The sequence below is a fragment of the Miniopterus natalensis genome, chromosome 8, assembly GCF_054644295.1.
Source record: "Miniopterus natalensis isolate mMinNat1 chromosome 8, mMinNat1.hap1, whole genome shotgun sequence".
Lineage (NCBI taxonomy): Eukaryota > Metazoa > Chordata > Mammalia > Chiroptera > Miniopteridae > Miniopterus > Miniopterus natalensis.
This window is the reverse complement of record NC_142088.1, coordinates 472575-496251: the sequence shown is the minus strand read 5'-3', so window position 1 is coordinate 496251 and position 23677 is coordinate 472575. Positions and strand designations below refer to the sequence as shown.

Here is a 23677-nt window from a genome sequence, read left to right as displayed (position 1 = left end):
CCCCCACACCCTGGAAAGAATCAAGGAACCTAAGTAGCACTGGAAGTAAAGGGGCCGCTGCGGGGTAGGAACTGCTCTAAAAGTCGACAGCATCTTCATTTTGTTCTGAAAACTTTGCTCTCTGGACTCAGACTTGGGACATGGGACAGGAAAATGTGTCAGCCTCAGGCTCAGAACTTTTCTACCCTGATGCTTTCTGCGAAGAACACTCAAAGTATCAGAGCTTCTACCACCATCAAGTCAGATGTGTTTTAATTATTCTTTCTTATAAAGGAGGAAGCCTTGGAGAGCGAGGACTTGGCATCAGCCCATTGCGCACCTCTCTGAAGAAAACATTCTGTAGCTTCTCTTGTGTTTCAAGCATCATCAGCACTATGAGGATAAACGTTTGGGGTTTTCCACTCTTGAAAACAGTTCGTAGAACATAAAGCAATGCATTTGAATTCTGAAGAGTAAGCATCACTAACTTTTTCCTACACACTTTAAAAAGCAGACCTAAAACCCTGCTTTTCCTGTCCCTGATGGAGGAGGAGACCCCATCAGCCTCTTGTGATGGCAAAAGGACTCAGGCAGCACTTTCTAAAAGGAAGGAGATGGTGAAGTCCCATGTCCTAACTGTTGAAAATACAGTGAACTGTTATCTGAACATCTAAAATAACATAGTGAGTGGTTCCTAAATGAGCACTAGAAACAGCACAGGACCACTGCAGGCAGCCTGGCTCCCAGCATCTTACTGAGGGCTCTGGGCAGCAGGAACCTTGGAACCTGCAGAAAGTAATGACGTGGGAAAAAAGGTGGAGGGGTCTTGGGTTTGGGGTTTTTTTTTTCCTGCTATGGGGTGGGGGATGAAAGAGTTTCCTCTTACCCCTGACCACTCCCTCCCCTCCAACAGATACAAAACAGAGGCTGGATTTCATGTGCGCAAGCTAGCTGACTGTTTCAGAGGGGCACTGGGACCTGAGCAAGAGTGGGACAGTGAGTCAGGGCTGGATGCCCCACTTCATCGAAGAGGGGGACCTGGGCTGGCCTCAGGATGTCTGTGGGTGCTAGGGAGGTGCAGTGGGTGGACATCAGAGTCCAGACAGATGGTGGGCCAACCCTAAGAAGCTGTGCATGGACACAAGGGAAGTGCTTGAGAACACATACTCCCAGTCTCCTTAGACTGAGCAAGCTGCGGAGCTTCCCACCTGGGGAGGGACCCCCCCCCCCAAACTGCTTGAAGCTGAACATCTTTCCAGTGCTCCCCACACTGGCGTTGTCCAAGAATTCATACAGTCCAAGTCGGTAATTTTTTACTAACAAAATTGCTTTAATTTGGGAAATGTTCAAGGAAATAAATTAATGAAATACCCTGGTCATCAGTTCTATAAGCTCTACCTATGCGATGAGCATAGACTGAGTCAGAGGAAACAAGACATATGCACGTGTACAGAAGGGACGAGTTTGAAGAGGCCTGTGTGCCTTTCAGCTCACAGCACGAAACTCGACTGGACTCTGCAGTGTTCCAAGGTCACGAGAGAAATGAACTCCATGTCTCCTTTATAAACCTGAAATGATATAGCACCACTGGCTTTTGTTCTGGCATTTATCAAACTCATGAGTTTCTAGGTGAACTGGGCTCCATCCTGAGGATTACTTTCCCTGAATGGACGGGGCCTGTTAGGGGGCGCCCCTGGCTCTGGTTGCTGAGCTGCCTCACTGGGGCTCCTGCTCTCCATCTCCAGACTCACGGTGGACAGGACTCCGCTTTCTGAAGAAAGAAGATGATATTTTATCACATGCTAACAACACACGATTCTCAAACACTTTGCTCCTCTTTGGAAGAATTCCTAGGAGCCAAAGACATCACATGGACCCTTCAAAACCCAACAGGCAAAGCCCCTGAGTTCCTGGACTGCTGAGGTGCTGCAGGGCTTCCACGCCCAGAGCCATCAACACCAGCTGGGCCTGCCTGCTCAGAGCAGTGGTGACAAGACTCACGGCTGCTCCTGCCTGCTATGTGGCCAGGAGCCTCCTGAACAGCCAGGACCCCCAGGGTATTGCACTCGTCTGTGGCCTTATCATTCCCTCAAACCATTGCAACTGCACTTGGTTCTTAAAGCCCTAGCCCTTGACCCCTCTGTAGGTGCCACATCGTCACAGGCTCCCATGGGCACTCCCCGAGCCCTCCATGGCCCACAGCCAAGCTCTGAACCTGGTGGCATTCAAGGGCCTCTGAAGCTGAACCTAGCCCCAGTTGTTCCACAGGTGTAAACCCAGGACAGCATGGACCCAGAAGGCAGCCTGGGGAAGCTCCTTGCCCTCCCTGGTTCACAGGCCACGCCTCTCACCTGGCTTATTTATTCCACACACCTCCTCCCAGGTGTAGTCAGCAAGGTTCACGGGCTGTGTCACCCAGGGGTCTGTGACCAGCTTCTCCAAGGTGGTGCGCTGCTCGGGGACAGGCTGCAGCAGCCCAGACATGAGGTTCATGAGATCTGGGGACATAAAAACCCGCCCTAGACATGGGGCTGGGAGACCATCAGTGGTCCAGGCTAGGGTCAAGTGGAAGGCATCTCAAAACCACAGGTCCTCTCTGCCCCCATGAGCACCTCCGACTGGGCAGGAGATAGCCCTGGAACCCCCATTTTTAACTAGTATCTCAGGGTTTGGGGCACACGTGGCCTCCAGCTGCACTTTGAGAAAGGCTGCAAGAGCCACCTGTCACCTCTGAAATGAGAGCTAGGAGTTTGAGATCCTGCCTCCATCACTCAATGCATGGAGGTCCCTAACCATGGCCTGTTCTCGGGGGCTCTGGCTGTGTGGAGCCAAGAATGACAGGGCTGGTGTCACAGGACAGGGCAGGGAGGCAGCACAGGAGTCCTAGGACCCAGAGGTCAGCGAAGCCCTGCAGTCCTCTCCTGGGCCACTATCGGCTGACTATCACCCCTCAAACACCCATGCCGCAGCCCTGCCTCATGGTAGGAGGAGGGGCCTTTGGGAGGTTACCAGGGTAATTGGAGGAGGCCCATGTGATGGGGTTATCGCCCTTATGAGGAGAGAGGCCAGAAAGCTCACTCTGTCCCTCTCCACCACGTGAGGACGCATAGAACAGGCTGCCGTCTACAGGATGGGAAGAGGCTCTCACCAGGAGCTGAACGGGCCAGCGCCTAGACCTCGGACTCCCAGCCTCCAGACTGAGAAGTAAACGTCTGCTGTTTGAGCCCCTCGTCTGTGTGAGTGTTGTGGCCACCTGAGTGACTGAGACACAGGCTTCCTACCCAAGCAAAGAATCAAGACACAGACTTCATGCATGAAGACACTTGTCACCTCAGTACTTGTAACAATAAGTGGCGACTGTGGAATCACAAAAGGTCAAGATTGGAAGGGACCTCAGAACCCTGTGGGCCAGCTGAAGAATCGGGAAGTCCTTTCCGGCCACAAGCCCACATCTGCCTCCCTGTGCTGGTCCTCACTTCAGAAGCAAATGGAGCTCACACTGCTGGCCTATGGGGAGCTCAAGGTGTAAGTGACGCCCCTAGGCTTCCTTCCACGGAGCTGTTGGGGGTCAAGTCCCTCCATTGTCCCTCCTCCCCACTGATGGTCACTGCCATGGCCAGGCCCACAAGCGCTAAGGTCTGTCTCTCAGAAGACCGGCCCTGTGATCCAAAGGGGAAGCTCATAGGAATAGAATTATTGTGATGTTTTAAAGTCAGATTCTGATCATCCTGTTCAGATCAAATATGAGAGGGGTGGAGAGAGAGAGGGTGAGGCATCAGCTGTGACAACAGCTCTGGGAGACAAAAGGCAGGGAGGGATGCCGGCTGCAGCCCTGCTCACCTTGCGACACCAGGTACGGGGCATTTATTGCAGCCTCCATGGTCTCCTCCAGCTCACAGAAGGGGTTTTCCTCAAAGATGAGTGTGTACAGTGTGACTCCCAGCGACCACATCTCCAGCTCCGGCCCCTTGTATCTGACAAAAGGAAGCACTCAGCATGAGGCAGCCCAGTCAAGGCGAGTGAGCCCAGAGTCCCTAGTCACCCAAAATGCTGCCCAGTGAGGCTCGCTGTGCTCCTGACCACATCCTCAGCGTTGGGCATGTGCCAGAAAAGGAAGGAGACGCAAAGCCGGGGTGCTCAGGCAGCTGCCAGGGCAACCAAATTATATCTTAAACTCCAGGGCTCTTTGTGGACAATCCCGATCCCCCTTCACTGTGTCACTGTCTGTGGCTCTGGATGTGCACAGAGGTGATGGGGTGGTTTATTTAGCACCCCCACCCTGCTGCAGACAAAAAGCCTGAACAGACACCAGGGCAGCCCACACCCCAGGGATCGCTTCTCCCAGCGAGATGGCACCTCTGGCCAAGGTACCGTCTCCACATGGTGCTGCCTGTTGCTGATTCCCTACTCTACTGATGGCCAACCCAACATACTTTATGGGAATAGATTATTATTCCTGTCGTCAAAATAAGCCCAACTAAAGAAGACTCTTCACTTATTTGGAGAGTCCCATCTTTTGGGATTCCTTTATCTTTTCCTTAACTTCTAATTGTATAAAACTACACACGTAAAAGTTGAGAAAATCATGTAGGGAGCCCTGTACCCATTGCCCAGCTTCCCCGGCCAACCTTCCTTTGCCCACCTGCCCACTTTCCAAACACCATCCTTTATTCCTCAACACTCACTTTTCCCACCTCAAATTCACAATGCCGAGGCCCTGCAGTGTGATACATACGGGTTCCCCATGAGGACTTCAGGCGCGCAGTACTCGATCGTCCCACAGAAGGTGTAGAACAGTTTGCCCCTCTCCAAGTAAGCAGCGGAGCCAAAGTCAATGAGCTTGATGGTGAAGTCCTCAGCAATGACAATATTCTCGTCCTTGATGTCGCGGTGAAGGATGCCCTTCGAGCGCAGGTACCCCACCGCTGACACCAGCTGAAACCAGGGGGCACAGGGCTGCTTACAGAGCAGTTCACGCAAAACACACATTTAAAACAAGGACTGATGAGCAAAAAAAGAACAGAGAAAAAACCGGTCCCTAACTCATAATGGAACAGTGACAGGAAAGACGGGTTGCCACAGACACACCCAATGGACCCGGAGGCAGAGCGCTTCCCGGCGGTGTGCTCGCCTGGCTGGCTCACGTCACCCCGACAGGCCAGCAACGGGAACACGCGACTCCTTACAAACGGCATCGTTCTTGTTACTTGTGATGAGGACATAGCATGAGATCGGCCCCCTTTGTGCCTGACACAGCTCCGTGGCCACGGGCACTGGGGGGAGTCGCAGACCTCGGGCTCCTTGCCTGTGTCACTGAGACCAGGCCTCCCGCTGCCTGCTTCTCCCACACAAACACGTGATTCTCATGTCCTATCTCCGCGCCACTGAAAAACCTCCCCAGCAGACATCTACTCACTCATCACCCAAGCCCGACCACCTTGGGAGGAAGGACACAGCCCCCAAGCGGAAGCTACAGACACGTGGTGGCACTTTAGTGTGTGGGGGCTGGGCACTGATGGGAAGTGGCCCCAGAGAAAGCCCAAGTCCGGCCACCGGGTTCAGCAGAGTTCACACAGCAGTGTAGGGGCAGAGCTGAGCACTGACCCATGTCCCCAAACTCCTACTTCAGGGCTCTCACAGCTTCTCAAGGAGCAGTGGCAGCCACACTGGCCCCAAGGTGTGCGGACTCTCAGCCACATGGACTCAGAGCCATTCCACTGGAAAAGGCTCTGTTTCTAGGAGCCCAGGGCGATAGCCTGTGCTCTGGAAGGGTAATGTTACTGTAATGCACCACCATCCCCTGGCCCTGGGACAGCCCTTCCAGGACACCCTGCTGCACATATGCCTTAGAGTGGGTGCTCCGCGAGCCAACCTGAACAGCCACACCGCGTGGGCACCAGAACAATCCCTGCCACACAGGTGAGTGTGGTTTCCTGGTCATGAGCAGCACTCGGGTCAAACCTGTGTTGGACCTGAGAGCTGCTGGCGCACACTGAGGTTGGTGTGGGTATTCTGTGTGTGTAGATACTGTCGTCATTAACCCCACCTCCCCAGTCATTCCAGGGTGGTGTCTGGCGTCATCCTACCTTCCCTCCCTCACTTTCTCTACTTCAACCACAGAATCCTTTTCTCAAAAACTGAGGGGTAGATGCAGCCCAGAGAGGACCGAGTGTGAACCCTGATCTCTGCAGCCTCCAGAACCAAGCACCCCAGCCCACGCTCCCCACATGGCTCGGGCCGTGTCACCTGTCGGAAGATGTAACTGGCCAGAGGCTCATCCAGGTTGGGGTGGCAGTCGATGAATGCAAAGAGGTCCAGGCCGGAGCCATGCTTCTCCATCACGAGCTGGAAGAAGCCCTGGTTCTCGAATACATCCAGGACCTGGGGAGAGACAACCCAGTCCAACACTGCCCAGATGCCTTGGAAACGGTTTAGGACGTTCCCATGAGTTCCAGCAGAGCGTCACTGGACGAGAATCGGCTCCACCTTGATGATGTTGGCATGCTCCACCCTGGACAGGATCGATATCTCCAACGTGACTTTCCCAAGTGTGGGGTCCTCAATCCAACAATCCTCCAGCACCTTCTCCTTCTTAATAAACTTCACCACCACCTACAAGGAGAGCAGAGGGGAGGAGCAGCCCCATGGGACCTGGTGACCACACTGGCTCATGGCAGCAGATGGGGCCCCCACGTGTTCCTCCCTCAGCCCCCAGGGATATGAAAGAATGTGGTAATGAACTCTGTGGCACAAGGACACATGCGGTGGGTGGATGGGATGGCACCGAGCCCAGGGGCTGAGAAGCCACAGCCTCACTTGAAAGGGAGGCCCCAGAGACCTGGGAGCAGGTGTTCCCCAGAACACCCCATCTCACCTTGACTTCTCAACTGAGGACCAGGTGTCCAGGCCAAGAAAATGGAACTAGATGCCTGAGAACCAGAAAATACTCAAACACCCTTGTCCACACCCTTGTCTTGGGTTCTAAGACTAGTCAGAGCTCAGCAAGGTTGATGACAAGATCAGTGTAAGAAAAGGGGTGAGTACAATGAATGAGTCTCTTAGAAAGTGTAACAAAAAATATTCTGTTCATAAAGAAAGCAAACCCTGTAAGTTGCTGAATGGTCACCTTGCAGTGAGTGCCCACACACGGCTGAAGGAGCCACTGGGCAAGCAGTGACCGTAGGCCAGGCCTGGTCCACACTTCAGCAAGACCCTGGACAATTCGACAAACTAGAGAAAGAGCAGCATTAATTCATTGAAAGTAAGGAAGAAAATGAAAAGAAACAAGACAAACACTTGATGAGTAAAATGGACAGTTCTTTAGCAAGTCCAGGGAAAAAAAAAGCATACAGAATTCACACAGCCAGGGGGACACTGCCAGCCGCAGAAACACGCAGACAGACTGACACTATAGGCACGACGCACAGTGCCAACCATGCAGGCCTCCCGTAACTGTGACAAAGGTGTATAAATATAAATGAAAAAAAAAACAGATAAAACGTGGGCAAGCCAAATTCAGCAAGGCATTAAAAGAACCTGAAAGTGCCATCGAGGCCTGATTCATTCTATTGGTAAAGGAAACACCGTATCAGTAAAGGACGTGGTGCTCTCAGCAAGTGCTGAAAAGACAGTTCATAAAACACTCATTCTTAAAAAAAATGCAGTGAACTGAAAACAAAATCTCCTCAAACAAAAGGTACTCATCAGGAAATACAAGGGTATCTGCGATGGGTGGGGAAACAGCCGGAGACGGAGGCATACCTGTCACTTCACCTCTGCAGGTCCTGCCCGGTGACAGGAGGGAAAGAAAAGAGAGGTTCAGGAGACACAAACAGAGGAGAGACCACTGTCATGACCCAGAGGAACAACTGTTCATCCAGAAAATCACAAGGGACCCACCAAACAGCTGTCAGAAGCAGGAAACAGATGCAGACTCCTGACGGCATCAGCCTAGGTACACAACTCTGCTAAAGTCCAATAAGCATGGCCCTCCTGGGATTCAGCAGGCTGGGCACACGACACAGGGCAGTGTTTGAAGGGATGGGAGGCACTGTCCCCAAGTGACAAACACACAGGCAACTACCAGTCACCTCCCAATAGGCCTGGGACTGAGGCTCATCCAGCAGTGGGATACGTGAAAGGCCAGGACCCCGGGCCGGGGGAGAAATCCTGCAGGTCTGAGCCTGGTGCATGAAGGGACATGGGTGCCATCTGCGGTGAGTCTGAAGCAGCAAGCTGACGGCCAGGGTTGAGCATGTTGACTGCGGGGAGAGGCCTCCTCCGGGCATCCAGACCCCGCACAGGGTGGACACGTGCTGCACACGGAGGACTCCTACCCACCGAGTCCTACCCGAGGTGGCCCAGTCCCACCTCCCTCCAAAGGCCCAAGCACCTCCTTATTCTGATCCCTGTCCAGAGCAGTCCACACGAAGCCGAAGGCCCCGCTGCCCAGTGGGCTCAGCGTGCTGTACTTGTGGGAGTATGCGCCCTCACAGGCTGCTAGCCCCTCCAGCTCCCCAGCCTTGGGGGACTCCTCAAACCACGGTCTGCCTCGGAGCACCTGCACATATGAAGGAAGGCGTGAGGGACCACACCCAACCAACAGAAAGGAGGCGGCAGCAGGTGGGCCCATCACCCCACCATCCCCTGCAGCTGTGGGGTAAGCAGTCCCTGAGCCCTGGGGGGCCTACCCCTCCCGTGCCCACAGGGACCCAGCCTAAGAGCCAAACTGGACACACATGGAAGCATGTTCACACCTACCCTGCAGATGGGCATGCCAGATTTGAAATACTACATGTGGGTTAACACGTAGGACATTAGAAGACAGACAGAAACAGGGAGAGATGCTGACAGGAAGACACTTCCACTCAGAGAGGTGACCCTAAGGCTGAGCCAGCGCAGACACCCACCTCCCCCGGGCTGGGCCCAGGATGCTCACACGCCGAGTGCGAGGAGCTGGGCAGGCTGGCCAGCAGCAGACAGGTCCGCGTGGCCGAGGCCTGGTGGCGGAGCAGGAGGTCTTTCACCAGCCAGCAGCAGAACAGGGGAGCAGGGCCTTGGAGCTCCACCCGCTTCACCTCAAACTGAATACCTGAGGGGGGGCGAGAATGCACATCCCTCTGCGGACTTCCCAGCGACAGCGTCATGATGGAACGAGCATGCACTGGGCTGCACGGAGCCATCAGAGCATCCAGGGCAGGGGCAGGGGCAGGGGCCACCTGGGAAAAGCCGAGCTCAGAAGCAGCATCACCTCCACCTGGCGCAGGGCCAGCAGCCTGGCACATTCATGGCAGCCAGAGGCCAAGGGAAGCACTTCAGGGATACCTGTAGCCACCTACCGACTCGGAAAAGCCTGGAAACCTGCCCTGAACATGCTGACGGGAGAGGCTCTGCCTCAGGGGGAATGTGAACAACCCAGCAGCAGCACGGGGGCCGGCTGTGGGCGCCCGAGTTACGCTAACTATGGGCACTCCGTGTGTGTGTGTGTGTGTGTGTATATGTGTGTACGTATGTGTGTGTGGGTGTGTGCATATGTGCACGTCTGCCCTCTCACAGCCTCGGGGTACAACTAAAAAAAGGTTTTTATGGGGAGTGGGGGTGTTTACGGGTGATTTGATTTTATTTTCGTTTATATTTTCAAGTATTTTTTAAAAATGAAGTGTGTTACTCAAATACACTTTCAAAGTTGAGGAAAAAAGCCTTAGGGATCAACAACACAAAACCAGCGGCAAACTGGGTAAAATAACGTGACCTGTTCAGCCGTTAAGACAATTACCAGGAAAGTCAGCTCTGGGGGCTGGTGGGCGCGTCGCCCCTGCACCAAAAGGTGGTGGGTTTGATTCCCAGTCAGGGCGCACACCTAGGTGGCAGGTTCAATCCTCGGTTGGGGCATGTATGGGAGGCAACCAATAGATGTTTCTCTCTCAGAAAAAAAAATTAAAAATCAATAAAAACCATATCTTCAGGTAAGGATTAAAAAAAAAGAAACAATTACCCTCAAAGGGGCAAGTGAAGGGGCTGGGTCCCAACACCCTCCCAGAGCAGAGCCAGGCAGAGATCGCCTCGCTCTGCAGCCCCAGTAGGGCTGGGGTCCTGCCCGGGAAACCCCACTGTAATCCTGATATGCAAGGAGTGAGCTGTGACATCAGGTCCTTGAATACATTGCTTCTGCCAAAACTATTGTCGGGGAGGACGCCTTGCACCCCCTGCGCTCCAGGGACTCTCCTGGCGCCCCAACTGCCCCCCGCCAGGACATACTCAGCAGTGAGCCATCACGGTGGCAGCAGCTCCCCACATAGGTGCCCTCCTGGATCCTGCACTGCAGGCTGGTGGCTCTGGGTGTCACCGAGATGTCTCTTCTCACAGGTGTGGAGGTGGCCTGGATGCCCGGCCTGGGCTCCTCTAACCGGCATGCGTCCGCGGGGCCAGCTCCCAACCTGGGAAGGATATAGCCAGGACTCTCTCTGCTACTCGCATCATCACATGCTGAGGTGTCAGACGGTTCTGTTGGATTGAGGCCCAGACGGGTCTCACATAACTGCCGGCCTTCGCCAAGATTGAAATAGGTGCCAGTCAGCAGTAGCAGCTCCCTGTCGTCCAACACCTCTGCCCTGTGCCCGTGCAAAGCGCTCACATCTACATCGGAGCCAGCCAGCGAAGGGGAGGCTGTCCCCAAGAGCTCAGAAGAGGCACAGGAACAGTTGGAAGAAGTTCGGTCTGCCCACTCGCTATAAAGCACGTCCTTCAAGTTCCAGAAAAACGAATTCCCATCGGCCTCCGGGGCATCCACTGCATCCAGGACACCCGGGAGGTCTGTGGCTAGGGCGTAGCAGGCTGAGGAGCTGCCCGAGTGGCCACTATACAGGTCTCTGCCTCCCAGGTCACACAGCGACACAGGGGCGGAAAAGTGGGTAGGCTCGGCCGGGATCAGCTCAACAGAGGTGACACCGCGAGGTCCCCCAAAGCGCGACTTGGACAGCCGCTCCTTCAGTAAGCAAGTCTGCAGCTCCTCCCTGTCATCCTGCACTCCCGGCCACTGCTCCTCCAAAGTAGGCATAGAGAGCAAGTGTTGCGCTGATCCTGAGGGACCCAAGGGACTGGGGACCACAGCCAGGCTCATCTGGGGCGTGCTCCGCTCAGCTCCATACCCCGGGTGCAGCACCAGGAGGGCTGCCCCTGCCGACTGCCCCGTGGCATCAGCCAGATGGATGGAACTGCTCGCAGTGCTTGAACCCATGCACCCCCGCTGTGCTTCCTGGGACAGGCCACACACTTCACCCTGGCTGCTGTCCTCAGCCGGGGTCAGCATTTCAGAATCTTCACAGGAAGCAAACTGTCGTGTGTCCACTGAGGCAGACCTGCTTCCCCCCAAAAGCTCCTGTCTGAGGTTCTCTGTTCCTGTGGGTTCCTGCTTCTCCAAGACAGTGTCCTGCTGGTCCTCAGGCAATGACAGCTGGCAATGGTCTGGTGGGTTTCCTTCTGGAATGTTCCGCTCGTCCTCAGGCGATGGCCGTTCCTGGGCTGGTGGGCTTCCTTCTGCAATGCTGTCCACCCTGGGGATTATAATACAGATAACACAGTTACTTAGGAACCACAAGAGTCAAAAATAGAGATCACATGAATTTCCCTCTATGAGACACAAAGCATTTAACAAAATAAACTTATGACAGAAAAAAAAACAACTAAATTTTGTAATTAAGTTAAAAAATAAAGCACCAACATATTTCCAGCTAATCACAGGTTGAGCAACGATTAATCAGTCAAAGCCAGAAAATATGAGACCACATGCTGAAGGCTCACGGAGGGCAGGAACAAAGGGAGAAGGGACTGGAGCATTTCAGACCCCGCATGAAATTAGACAGTGACTGGCCACAAATACCATCCAACTTGATAGCCAATGGAAGGACCACGAGGCTGGCGAGAGCAGGGCCTGGCGTGGGGGTCAGCTGGTTCCGAAGAGCTGGAATGCAGCCCACGAGCCCATTCAGCATGGGGTGGGGACTGAGGAAGAGGCTAACACTGTACAGACAGGTCAACTGAGGGGAGACCTGGGTCAAGACCCCTCCGGGTGGCCCAGCCGCTGTGTACATGAGTGTGTGCATATGGGTACACGCACACAGAGCAACATGCACGGTGTGGTCCATTTGTGTACATGAGTGTGTGCGTATGTGCACGTGCACAGGGAGCACACACACACAGTGATCTATTTTGTCAAAGGAACAGGGCCGGTCTACATGAGCACACAGTTTCCCCGCTGCACAGGAAACAGTCTCGACGGCGACAACTGCTGACAGCGGTTCCCTCCGGAGGAGGTTGGGAGACAGTCACTGGGACTTTTACTTGTTACCAATATTCTTCTGTACTTTCAAAAAGTACACGTTCACTCACATATTACATATTTTTAAAATAATTTCAAGAAGACTGAAAAACACAACACTGTGGATAAATCTCCCAGGCACAATGATCAAGAGAACCCAGATACGGGGAATGCGTAGGTCAAGCTCAGGGACAGCCCAGGATCTGCATCCAGGCCCCAGGGCAGTGAGGGCACCGAGTCCTGGGCAAAGCAGAAAGGCCCACCCCCACCCAGTGTGGCACATTACTGCCTGTTATGCATCAGATTTTTAGGGAGAAAGCTGGTTGAAAACACACCAAAATGCTGTATACAATAGAATGTGATAAATGAATAGGGGACTTTTTATTCCTACTTTTCTAAATTTTCCAAACTCCCTAATATGTACTTCCTTTAAATAGAGTACCTTTCCATTTAAACACACACAAAGAGAACAAATTCATACAATTTTTAAAATGAGAAAATTGTGCTTCTATCAGTTCCCTGGAACCTACATAAATGTTTCCTTCCAGGTGAAATGGGGCTGTCACACAGAGGCTGCTGGGGAGCACCAGGCAACCTGCACCTTCCAGAGGACTTACCCAGGAGTGGGTGGGGATGAGAGGGGAGAAGGAAGCTGGGCTCCAGTGTCCACCTGGGCCCGGGTCCCCTTGACGGCCTCTTGGCTTCCCCCTGGCTTTGGGGTCCTGTCTGGGGTCAGCATGTGATCACCAGCCAGCACGACATTAACCCCTGGATTAGTGACAACAGCAAAAACAGTGTTTTCCGTTTGTAGGCAACCCTGCTGAGATGAAGCTCCTCATGTCCCAGTGACTCATGTCCCAGTGGGGCTGGGGTAACCTGACCTACTAAATTCCACCCGCCCCATATTCGCAGCCTGTCCCGGATGCGGCCACCTCTGGCCACCCCACAGATACCCAGTCCAGGCCAGCACCCTCTGCCCACCCTGCTGCATTGTCCTGGGCCCTGCACTTGGCCAGCATGACCCCACTAACACTAGAGTCGGCCCAAGGCCCTCCAAGAGTTCCGCTCTGACTTGGGATAAAAGCCACCATCCCTAAGATGACCCCCACAGCCCTGCCACCCAACTCCTGCTACTCTCCCCACCCGCCAGCTAAGGGCAGTGAGAAGGCAGCCAGGGAGCAGGAGTGGGCAGAACTGGGTACAGCTTCTCGCTCCTTGTCAAGGGAAGGTGAGAACCCAGGAGGCTGTGGGGCTCCCCACTCCTTCCCTGCTCCTTTAAGCCCAGGCACCACTGCCACAGCCAAGGTCCAGAGCAGGGTCCCCTCAGGGAAGGAGCTGTGAGCTCTCAGTCCTCACTAGACACTAACACAGTCACGGAGTGGCACTCAGGGCAGGTGCGGGAATAACTTTAAATGTTAAATTAAAAATACAGTGGGCCTAGCCGGTGTGGCTCAATTGGTTGGAGCATCACCCGGAGTATCAAAGGTGGTGGGTTCCATCCCGTAAGGGTGCATACGAGAGGCGACGGGTCGATGTTTCTCTCTCAAATAGATGTTTCTCTCTCTCTCTCTCTATCCCCCCCCTCCCCACACTCTAAAATCAATAAATATTTCATCCTTGGGTGGGGGGGAGATTAACAAAAATTAGAAGTACAGTGATTAACATGATGAAGAAACCCTGCTGTGACTTTAACTTCGGGCTAACTTGATAGGCTACAACAGTTCAACCTCGAACTACATAAAACTACATAAATCCACTTCCAAGAGACAGCAATAGCTACAGTGTCCTACTTACGGCCTACAGGGACAGACAGGCACATGGGGGAGTTCTGGTCCTACCCTCTGCCACATTAGTGGGACACAGACGTGTCCTGTCCCAAGGAAACCCTGAAGGCCCAGAGACACACAGAATCCACGCACACAATCCTCGCTCACTCCCCATCCCAACTGGCACTCCCAGGCCCCAGCTCCCTCCTGTCCCCAGTGGAGGCTCAGGCAGGCTCCCTGAGAGAAGGTGGCCCAAGCTCACCCTTGGCCGTGGTCCAGCTCTGCAGGGGGTCCATGGTGGTATCCCCAGGCCCACTCGGGTTGCCCATGTCCAGGCGGCTGACCGGGTCTGGCAGTGGTAAGGAGCTGTCGTATGCAAGGTCCATGTAGCGGTAGAAACCAGGGATCAGAAAGGTGATGTTCTAGAAAACAAACAGCAGCACTCAGAACCAGGAGAATCCTGACCTGCCGGACCACCCACCACCCCTCCTGGGGGGTGGAAACAAGGTGTCTGGCTCTGGGATGTCATCCTCTAGGTGAGGGAGACCCCTCTGATGCTCAACATGGAATTTGTGACTTTTCCCCTTTTTCTTGTAAAAGAGAGAAAACACACTCTGAAGCTAGTTCTCCAACACCCACTCACTCTCTGAGCCATGTCTGGCCTTGGGCCCATGCTCTTCCAGGCCTGGGAGCCAATGTTTGCAAGCTTCCTATTGCATGTGTCCTGGCACAGGCCCTTGGGCAGCAGGAAACCAACCCCTGGGGTTCAGCAGGGGCCTGCACTGCTGGCCGTGGCCCCAGTGTGAGGGTCTCGGGCCCAGGACTGCAAGGATGGACACTTTCTCTGAACCTGTGTGCAGCCCCTACTCTCAGGATGCCCTCGGCCGTGTGAATCCAGAACACGTTCCCACCTATACACTCTGAGGGACCTGCCAACCTCAACGCTCCTGCGGGATCCAGTGTCCAAAAATCATGCCAACTGAGTACTAACTTCAACTAAACTATGAGCCTGGGGAGGACATCACCCCAGCCGACACCATGTGGGACAGAATGGGCCATCCCATTTAAAACTCAGCTCAAAGGGATGATTTATGACCAGAACACATGACTGCCACTTGGGCACTAACTGACATAGGACCACTCAGCAGTCTGGGGTGAGAACAAGGGTGGTCACCACCCCCAGCGCCTGGCCCCTGATGTACAGAGACTCCCATCTCCCACCTTCAAGAAACTGAGAGAACACCCAACCAGGGAAGGTCACAGACACACCTTCCTCCCAACAACAGGCTCAACAGCTCATGCCCATGGCTGTGAAACAGACCCCAGCCCGGATCTCAGGCCAGACCCACTCAGGACGGGGGCTTTGAGGCCAGAGCCCCTCCCTCTCCTGGGGAAGCTCTGGAGATGGTCTAGGGGGTCAGAGCACTCAACATGGGGTCTAGAAAAATGAGTGGGCAAGTGGGGCCGTGAGCAGAGAACTCCTTTCGGACGACGTGCCCCCCGGAAGATGGCAGCCAGATGAGAAATGTGGAAGCACGGTGCCAGGGGCGAACGCACACCCTCACGTGGGACATAGACCAGCTTCCCCACAGGGGATGTGGCCTGCCACACAGAGGCCCACCTTGCCCAGGAGCTCAGCCCTCCCGTAACCGAACAGCATCAGGGCAAAGCTGTGGTTGATGCCATAGATGGTCCCATCCGACAGAAGGGTGATGAGGCCACTGATGGTGGAGAACACCCAGATGGACGCTGAGTAGCCCCGCTCAGGAGCAGCCTGCCCGGCTTCTACCTCCTTGCGACTGGGCTTAGGTTTCAGCTTTAAGCTCAGGGGGAACGTGGCACCATCCTTGGCTCTTCCGACAGACCTCTGAACCCTGAGATTCTGAAAGAAAGACACACCACTGAGCAAACACCCCACGCGCCGAGCCCTGGGTCTCTTCTGCTTTAGATCACCTACCGCATGCCCGGCATGGGGGCTTCCCAACATCCAGGGCCCCACACCTCCTCCTCCCTCCTCGGTCTCCCAGGGAAGCCAGGGCAGGAGTCAGGGCCCACCTGGGGGACAGGCTGGCCAGGGGCAGGGAGCTGCATGGAAGGGACCAGGTCTGTGATGCGCTGCCCGGCCACTTCGTCCACACACTCGTAGCCGTGCAGGTGGGCAAAGACGCTGTCGCACGAGGTGATGGTTCCCTTGGAGGAAAAGCCAGCACTGTGATAACAGCTTCTCGTACCTCAGCCCACACTCACCGAACCTGTGACACCTTCCAGCTACTCCTCCTGCAAGAGGCACACGTGGACTTCTACCAGGCCGGCTGGCTCCCCCGGCCACATGGACCTCAGCTGTTCAACCTGAGGCATCTGCAGAGCCCAGCGCAGCGCAGAGGCCCTCAGCTAGTGTACATCCCGTCCACAGCTCACACCTGCATGCGGCCACCATCCCGAGGGCCTTACCTATACCGTTTCATTGAAGTGTTAAAACAATCCCGTGAGTGGATACAATCATATCCTGATTTTACAGATGAGGAAACTGAGGCACGGTGAGATAGGGTTCCTTGCTCAAGGGCATGATTACTAAGGGGCTCAGCAGATGGGGACAACCCTCCAGAACCCCAACATTGTTGCTGCCCAGAGGCCCACAGAGGGAACGGTGTGTGTGACATGCTGGGGAGGAGATGTGTGGTCAGGCTTGTGCAAACTCACGTCGCTCTGGAAAGACACCCAGGCCGAGACCCTCTCCACAGGTTCCAGCACGACCACGCAGCACAGGCGGGGCTCCTGCCTCACCCTCTTCATCCACACGGACACCGGGATCCTCTCCTGGCTGCGGCTCACGACCTCCACCTGTGAGCAGGGACAAGCTGCACCTGCCGCCCCCCAGCTCCAGGCCCTCCCCACTCCAGGCACTTGGTGCTTTCAGGCTCTGCTCACCTGCCTGTCATTGGGAAATCAACCACAGTGCAGACAAGGTTTCTGCCACTGAACCTGACGATCCCTGAGTGCGTGTCCTACCAGAGGACTAGATCCCATTATCAGCAGTATCTGTACCTTCTCACAGAAAGACACAACACGTGCTGCGTCTCTTCCTCTTCTCAACCGTAAGTCCCTAAGACGGGTAACTTTTCGGGTATAGTGGGCTCTGTCTAACTTCTTCCTATGCCTGAGGCCCAGCATCTAACATGCAGATCAACCCATCAATGTCCAGACTGGGCATGTCCCATGTGCCAGCCCCCAACAGCACCAAACAGCACGTTTCTCTCTCAGGACCCTGAGGTGGAGCCTGCAGGTTTGCAGGTGCTGTCAGGCCAGCTTCTGCACAAGCAGCACCAGGCTAGGCCAGTGGCACAGCTTCTGTTCCTGTGGTGTCCCCGCCCACCCCCCCCCACTACTCTCCCCACTGTTCCCCAGGCTGGCAGCCAGCCCACACTCACCACTGTGCCAACCACCACAGCAGCGTGACCATCGGCCTCCATGTGCTCCTCGCTGAGCGCTTCCACCACGTCGCAGTCCGGCTTCAGGAAGAATTGCATGAGTTTCTGGCCGATCAGGTCATGGCTGCTGTACCCCAGGAGCCGGCAAGCGTTGTCATTGGCAACCAGGATCTGCATGTGGTGGAGAGAAGGCACCAGCATCACCAGCAGTACCCTCAGACTCCAGGAACAGCAAGATGACCCAGGCACCCGCGAGGGGGGAGACCCATCCTCTCCCCTCCATCACCGTAGGCAGGCTCACACAGTGACACCTTGGGACCTCTGTGTCTGACCGAGTGGAAACAAGAACATCCCAGACAAGATGGGCGTGTCGAAACCAGGAGGCAGCGGTGGACACACATAACTCTTCCAGCATTAAACCTCTTTGCACACAGACACAAGCGTTCGTGCCAACACGTTTAGCTCAAACATAAGCACCGTTCTTATTTCAGTTGGGCCAATACTCCCGCAATCATGAGGAAATAACAGGCCCTGTCCTCTCCCTGAGTCCGTGTGTTTGACTGAGTCACATTTAGGTCTTGGAATTCACATTTCTTTTGTTACCGTAGAGGTAAAACCAAATGTTTTCTAATCACACTTAAAACGCAAATACCTCCGAGTGAGGTTACAGGTTGAAGGCACAGACCCCAACCCCACGCTGCGGCACAAAGCACAGCAAATACCTCTGCAGTCTTGGCATCCACGGTGAAGACAGCCTTGTTGGGGTTACCCGCGGGGGCCGGGAGCAGGGGCGTGGAGCAGCCCAAGGACAAGCCACGAAGCAGCGAGCAGCAGGATGTGCTGCCCAGAGACCCAGCCGGGTCCGCCTGCTCGGCTGTGGTTGGGCATTGCACTTTCCCTGTGCAGATATTTTGAGCAGCCAGTGACGAGAGACAGTAGGAGCTCCATCTGTCTTCTGGACAGAAAAGAAAGGAAGCATGAGACCCAAGGCTGCCAGGAGCTCACTTCCTAAACACAGGAAGCCCACAGCCTGGCCCCCAACCCTGCAAAAGGAATAAATTAGCCTGCAGCTGACTCACATGTGGACAGTCCTAAGCCCACCTAAGCACTCCAGGGCTCCAGTCAGCAGAGCTGTGTCCCTCAGACCTCAACACTTCCCTGCAAATAACACTGAGGTCTCTGCCCATCAGCCAGCCAAGGGGCGCTCTCCATGTCGTGTCCATCATTCCAGAACCCACAGCCCAGCTACTGCCCTGTCACTTGTTGCCAGAAAGTGACTAATTCAATGCTACCTGCTGTCTCCTTCCCTCCACTCTGCTGAACTGGTTCCCCCTCACCTCCAGAAAGTATGCTCTTAGGAATACCTCCAGTGGCTCCCCGGCTCCACCCCAGCCTCCTGCCTCCTATAGTGCCTGCCTCAGTACAGTGCCCTGCCCCTCCCCTTCCTGGCCTCTCACCACTGCCAGGCTCAGCCTCAGATCCCCTACTCCCCTCCAGACTCCGGCAGCTGCCCCCCATCTCAGTATTGCCAGCCTCCCCTAGAGGCTCAAAAACCACCAGAGTCACCCTCCTGTACCTCTGGGTCCTTCATTGAGGAGCCCCCACCTTCTCAGTTAGTAGCCTCACCAGACCAAAAACCCAAGGTCAGCTCCACTGCCTTGCGCCTCGGGACACACACTGTGATGCCAGCTCTGCCTCTGCTCCCTAATGTCCCGTCCCTGGGCCAGCACACCTGGCTGAAGCCCAGTCCTGAGAGGTGGCTGCCTCATGACCCTCAGCCCCGCTCTGTCAAACTGCTCCTTCCTCAGGACCAGACCCCTCCTCCCTACCTGCAGCCCATCCTCTGGTTCCTTGCAATCTCTCCTAACATCCCTGTGTTCCAGGACCACCCAACTTCAAGGGTGCACCCTACTGTCTCCTCAAGCAGTTCCCCCCAGACGATGAGCCCCTCAAAGGCAGAGTGATGCTTTCTTCCTCACTGTATTTGGGCCCATGGGTGTCTGGGCTCTGGCTGACTTGGAGAAGTCAGTGAACAGGTGGGCAGTGGAGGCCCAGCTCCCAGGCGACCCCAGTACCCCCGCCCACCATAGCTGTGAGCTGGCTGTCCCCACCCCGTCTGCTCTGCCCGGGTCCAGGAGGGCCTAAGTCTGCAGTGCAGCCAGCAGGTACCAGCTGAACTAAACCAGCACACCCACATCTCACCTGCAACACAGCCCAGCCCGGGACAGCATTCCCCACACAGTAAAGTGAGACAGCATTTTGCTCTAATTGACCCTGAAATATGGGGAAAAGAATTCCAACTGCTGCCTGAAAAGGACTTTCCTGCCTAAGAATCTCATAGAACAGACACAGCAGGAAGAGCCAGCGCACAAGGTGCACCTAAATCTACATTTGTCTCTGCAAGAATAGAGGCAACACGCCCACAGTGAACACAGGGAGGTCATCACCGGAGAGTGCAATCCTGCTCTGGCAGAGTTTCGAGAGTCCATTCCTTCTGCTCAGGTGCCTGTGGGCTGAGGACACAGACTTGCTGGGCTGGGGGGAGGCCTGCGCAGCAGGGCCCTCAGTGGGCGCCAACGAGGGCGAGTCCCTGCGCAGGCACCTCCAGTCCTCTTCCAAGGCCGGCGAGCCTCTGTCCTCCATCAGGAGACCGTAGGCTGTGGGACAACCGTCAACTAGAAAAAAAAAGGACCCTGATCAACACCTGCAAAGCGAGAACGTGAAGACAGTTTGACCAACTAATTCTCCCCAAGGCTGCGTTAAGCTCAGCCTCAAAAGACACACACCCAACTGCCCTCTGGGTCAGAACATACAATGTGAGGATAGTAGAACTAAAGTCCTGCTAAAAGCTCTTAAGATGCATGCACAGAAAGAGATGGGAAGGAAGAAAAAGAGGGGAAATGGACCAGAGTGGGAGACGGCCGTGGGAAAGACCAGGCTGCAGGTCAAGAAGAACATTACTGATGCCACAAATCAGGTGGGTCCGACCAGTTGCACCCACAATCACCCACAGAGCTTCCAAAAACATAGCAATATAAGGCCAAGGCTGAGAGTCTGCAGATGGACCCACAGTCTGGAGATGGGCCCACAGGAGATTCATGTTTTTAACATTTTATTTTTAGATACTTGTAGATTTTCATGCAGATATAAGAAAAAAATGCAGAAAAATCCCATGTGGCCTTCACTGGGTTTCTTCCAATGGTGACATCTTACGTAACTACAGTATAGAAAAGCCTCCTGGAGTCCTGGGCCAGGGGGTCTTGAGAAGTGAGGAGTCCCAGGGCCGGGGCAAGTCCCATGAGAGGAAGGAGCACTTTCCACGAAAAGACCCACAGAGCCTGCATCATCCAAACTTCAGGGAGAGGTTTCCTGTCAGTCCAGCAACAAGCTGGCATGGTAAGGACACAACAGCGTAGGGTCTTCTGGGTCCGAACTTGGGTGGTGGGTTTAAATGGCTCACTTTACTGTTATGATTGACAACTAATACTGCATTTATCCTCTTGTATGAGTCAACTAGTATACACTGAAAATTCAGAGACGTTTTATACACACATGTACATCCAGCATGGAATCCTGAAAAGCAACAGCTGAATGAGTAGGAAGATAGAAAGAAAGAAATTGTATAAGAAACCCTCAGAATGCACAGCTTTCCTTCAAGTAACAACATTTAATGTCACGGGCTTACGCTTCCTTCTGTAAGCATCTACTTGGACTAATTATTTCTGCAATAAATAACTATAACATGATCCTAGTTTTCTACTACAACCAACCTATAGACAAAGCACAGAAAACTGATTACAGCCTCAGACTACATTGTAAATGTTACAAAACTTTACTTTGTAAAACACAAGTATTAAAACTCTTCAGACTACATTGTAATTGTTACAAAACTTTAGTTTGTAAAAGTAACAAGAACCAGGAGAAAGGAAGAAAATGTGAAGGGAGGGTTAGGGCAAGAAATGCTTTTCATGAAAAGAAGAGTCTTAAATTGATAAACCAGGAAGTGGATGCAGGGAAGACAAATCCTTTCCCCTCTGCGCTTTCTGCACCATCTGTGGTCCCTCGGGGCCAGCCCAACGCTGGGGCACAGCCCAGCCCCAGGGACCACAGCCTCCCAGGGCCTCTGGCCTGAGCAGAGGCCCTGACATCACAGCACCTCAAGTCACTTCCTTCTCTCAGGTTTAAGTGTGAGTAGAGCAGCAACCAGAAATATGTGTAAGGCCAGGCCTAGGTTTGTAGAATAGTTTTTTATTCTTTTAAGCAATGGCAGTTTGGGGCTGGGGGTGGTTTGGGGAGCAGAGTGGGGGATTACCGTGGGAAGCTGAACCCAGAGACCCTCGTGGTGCCTTAGCGTGATCCTACTCCTGCTGCCAGTTTCTACCCCAGAAGGTGTGAGGGGCCCCGCTCAGACCAAACAGAAGCCAGGACAGCTTTGCAGGGAGCTTCGTGGAACGTGCTCCTTCCTCGCGTGGGAGAACTTCTGGAGGCAACCATCTTTGTGCGGCTACAACACGACCTAGGGAGCAGAGAGCTCCAACCGCCGCACCGCTGCTGTGCAACCGAGAGCGGAGGCGGCCGGGAGGAAGCCCGCAGGTGGACGGCAGAGGGGAAGGCGGCGAGGGTCGCTGCGCCACCGACGAAGCCGCCTTACCGCCCGCCTTCCTCCGGGCTCCAGGGTTGGCACCCCAAGCGGTACCGGGGCGACGGCTGCGGTAACGGAGGGTGCACGCAGGACCCTCGAGGCGGCGCGGGCAGAGCTGAGCCTGGCACGTGGGCGTGAAGCGCCTTCGCAGCAGAACCCCGCAGGCAGAGGTGCGCGCCGACCCTGGGGCGGCCGGCAGAGCTCGGCCCGCGTGCGCGGGGGCAGCCAGAGCAGGCGCGCATTTCGCCGAGATCGCTCCGGGGCGGGGCGGGCGGGGGAGCCGGGGAAAGGAGGTCTAGCATCAGAGCGGGCGCGGGGCGCGGGCAGCCGGACCCGCCGAGGAGGCGGCCGAGACAGGGGAGGCGCGGCGCCGAGAAGGCTGGCGGAGCGCAGCGCAGGAGAAGCCGGCCCGGGCCGGGCGCCGGGCGGCGGGACGCGGGGGCACCACGGCGCCGCGCCCCTCCGCGGTCCCCGAAGGCGCCGCGAGCCCCACCGCCCGGGGTGCAGCGGGACCGGGCCCCGCGCCGGCGCCGCACGGAGGCCCGGCGCTAACGCCGCGGGAAGCGCGCGCCGGCTCCGGGGCAGGACCGGGCGCCGGGGGGGGGGGGGGCGAGGCGGAGCCGCGGAGGACCCGGGAGGCCGCACCCGGCACCACCGGCCGCGGGGAGACGCGCCGCCACCCGGGCCGGACCCGCGCCCGCACCCGCGCCCGCACCGCGGGGAGCCGGCCGCGGCGGGGACGGGCGCTCGGGGGAGGCGCGTCCCAGGGCTGCCTCTCCGAGCGCAGGAGCTCACCTGCAGCCGACGACCGACACCGGCGGAGCTGCCTTCCACCCGCCGCGAGGAAACCGTTCTTCGCCTCCAGCCTGGCGGCCAATCGCAGAGCAACTTCCGCTGACTGACAGGCCCCATAGGCCAACCACTGGCCCCTGTGGGCGGGACTTAGCGAGCTCAAACGGGAAGCCCGCGCTAACCGTTGCTAAGGACGCACCCGACTCCTACGGCGCCTCCGAGGAGCCAAGAGACGGCGCCTCCGCCAGCGCGGCCCGACAGCGCGGCTCCCTCCGGTCTCGGGGCTGAGAAGGATGAGCGGCGTGGGGCGCGTCTCTCGGCGGCCTCGCCGTGGGGGCGACTCCCTCGCGGGCCCAGCGCGCCGGCAGGGCCGAGGGCCGACGGAGGCTGTGGCGCCCGCCTGGACTGGGTCAGCGTCCGAGGTCTCGACCGGCTCTCCCGGCGCAGGAGGCGGAGCCGACGCCGGGCACGAGCGCGGACCCCCCGCGCTGAGCGGTCACCGGAGGCGGCCCCTTCGCACAGGCTACGTCCGCGCGGCGACCCCCGGACACAGCCGCGGCCGGTGAGGCGTGGAGGCCCGACTCTGCAGCCCCACGCAGACACCCGCTACGAGCCAGCGCATCGCTCAGATTTTCCTCTCCGCTCGCCGGCAGCCATGGCTCCGGGCGTGCACTTCGGCAGCCCCTACCCTTTTCCCGGCTCTCCGCCTCCTGACGCCTCCGGGCGTTCTTAAATTACCTGTCCGGGGGAGGTC

General features: G+C 55.9%; 1 protein-coding gene across 1 annotated transcript; it reads right to left on the bottom strand.

Moving 5' to 3' along the window:
* Window positions 1-1288: 1288 nt before the first annotated feature.
* On the bottom strand, window positions 1289-22371 carry PASK (PAS domain containing serine/threonine kinase). The gene is made up of 18 exons (XM_016203639.2): window positions 21802-22371; window positions 19937-20164; window positions 18212-18444; window positions 17490-17660; window positions 16762-16902; window positions 16117-16251; window positions 15683-15943; window positions 14324-14483; window positions 12913-13063; window positions 10237-11531; window positions 8889-9070; window positions 8372-8539; window positions 6466-6591; window positions 6226-6360; window positions 4715-4914; window positions 3820-3953; window positions 2331-2477; window positions 1289-1750 (listed from the first exon to the last, which is right to left on the bottom strand). Exons 2-18 carry the CDS (start codon window positions 20130-20132, stop codon window positions 1605-1607), a joined length of 3981 nt encoding a protein of 1326 aa, XP_016059125.2. The 5' UTR covers window positions 20133-20164; window positions 21802-22371; the 3' UTR covers window positions 1289-1604.
* Window positions 22372-23677: the final 1306 nt, after the last annotated feature.

Coding starts and splice junctions, on each gene's coding strand:
- PASK (XM_016203639.2), bottom strand. CDS start 20,132: ATGGAGGACAGAGGCTCGCCGGCCTTGGAAGAGGACTGGAGGTGCCTG. Junction 17,661..18,211: donor TGGATGCCAAGACTGCAGAG/GTATTTGCTGTG, acceptor CACCACATGCAG/ATCCTGGTTGCCAATGACAA. Junction 8,540..8,888: donor CTGGGCCCAGCCCGGGGGAG/GTGGGTGTCTGC, acceptor TCATATGTGCAG/GTGCTCCGAGGCAGACCGTG.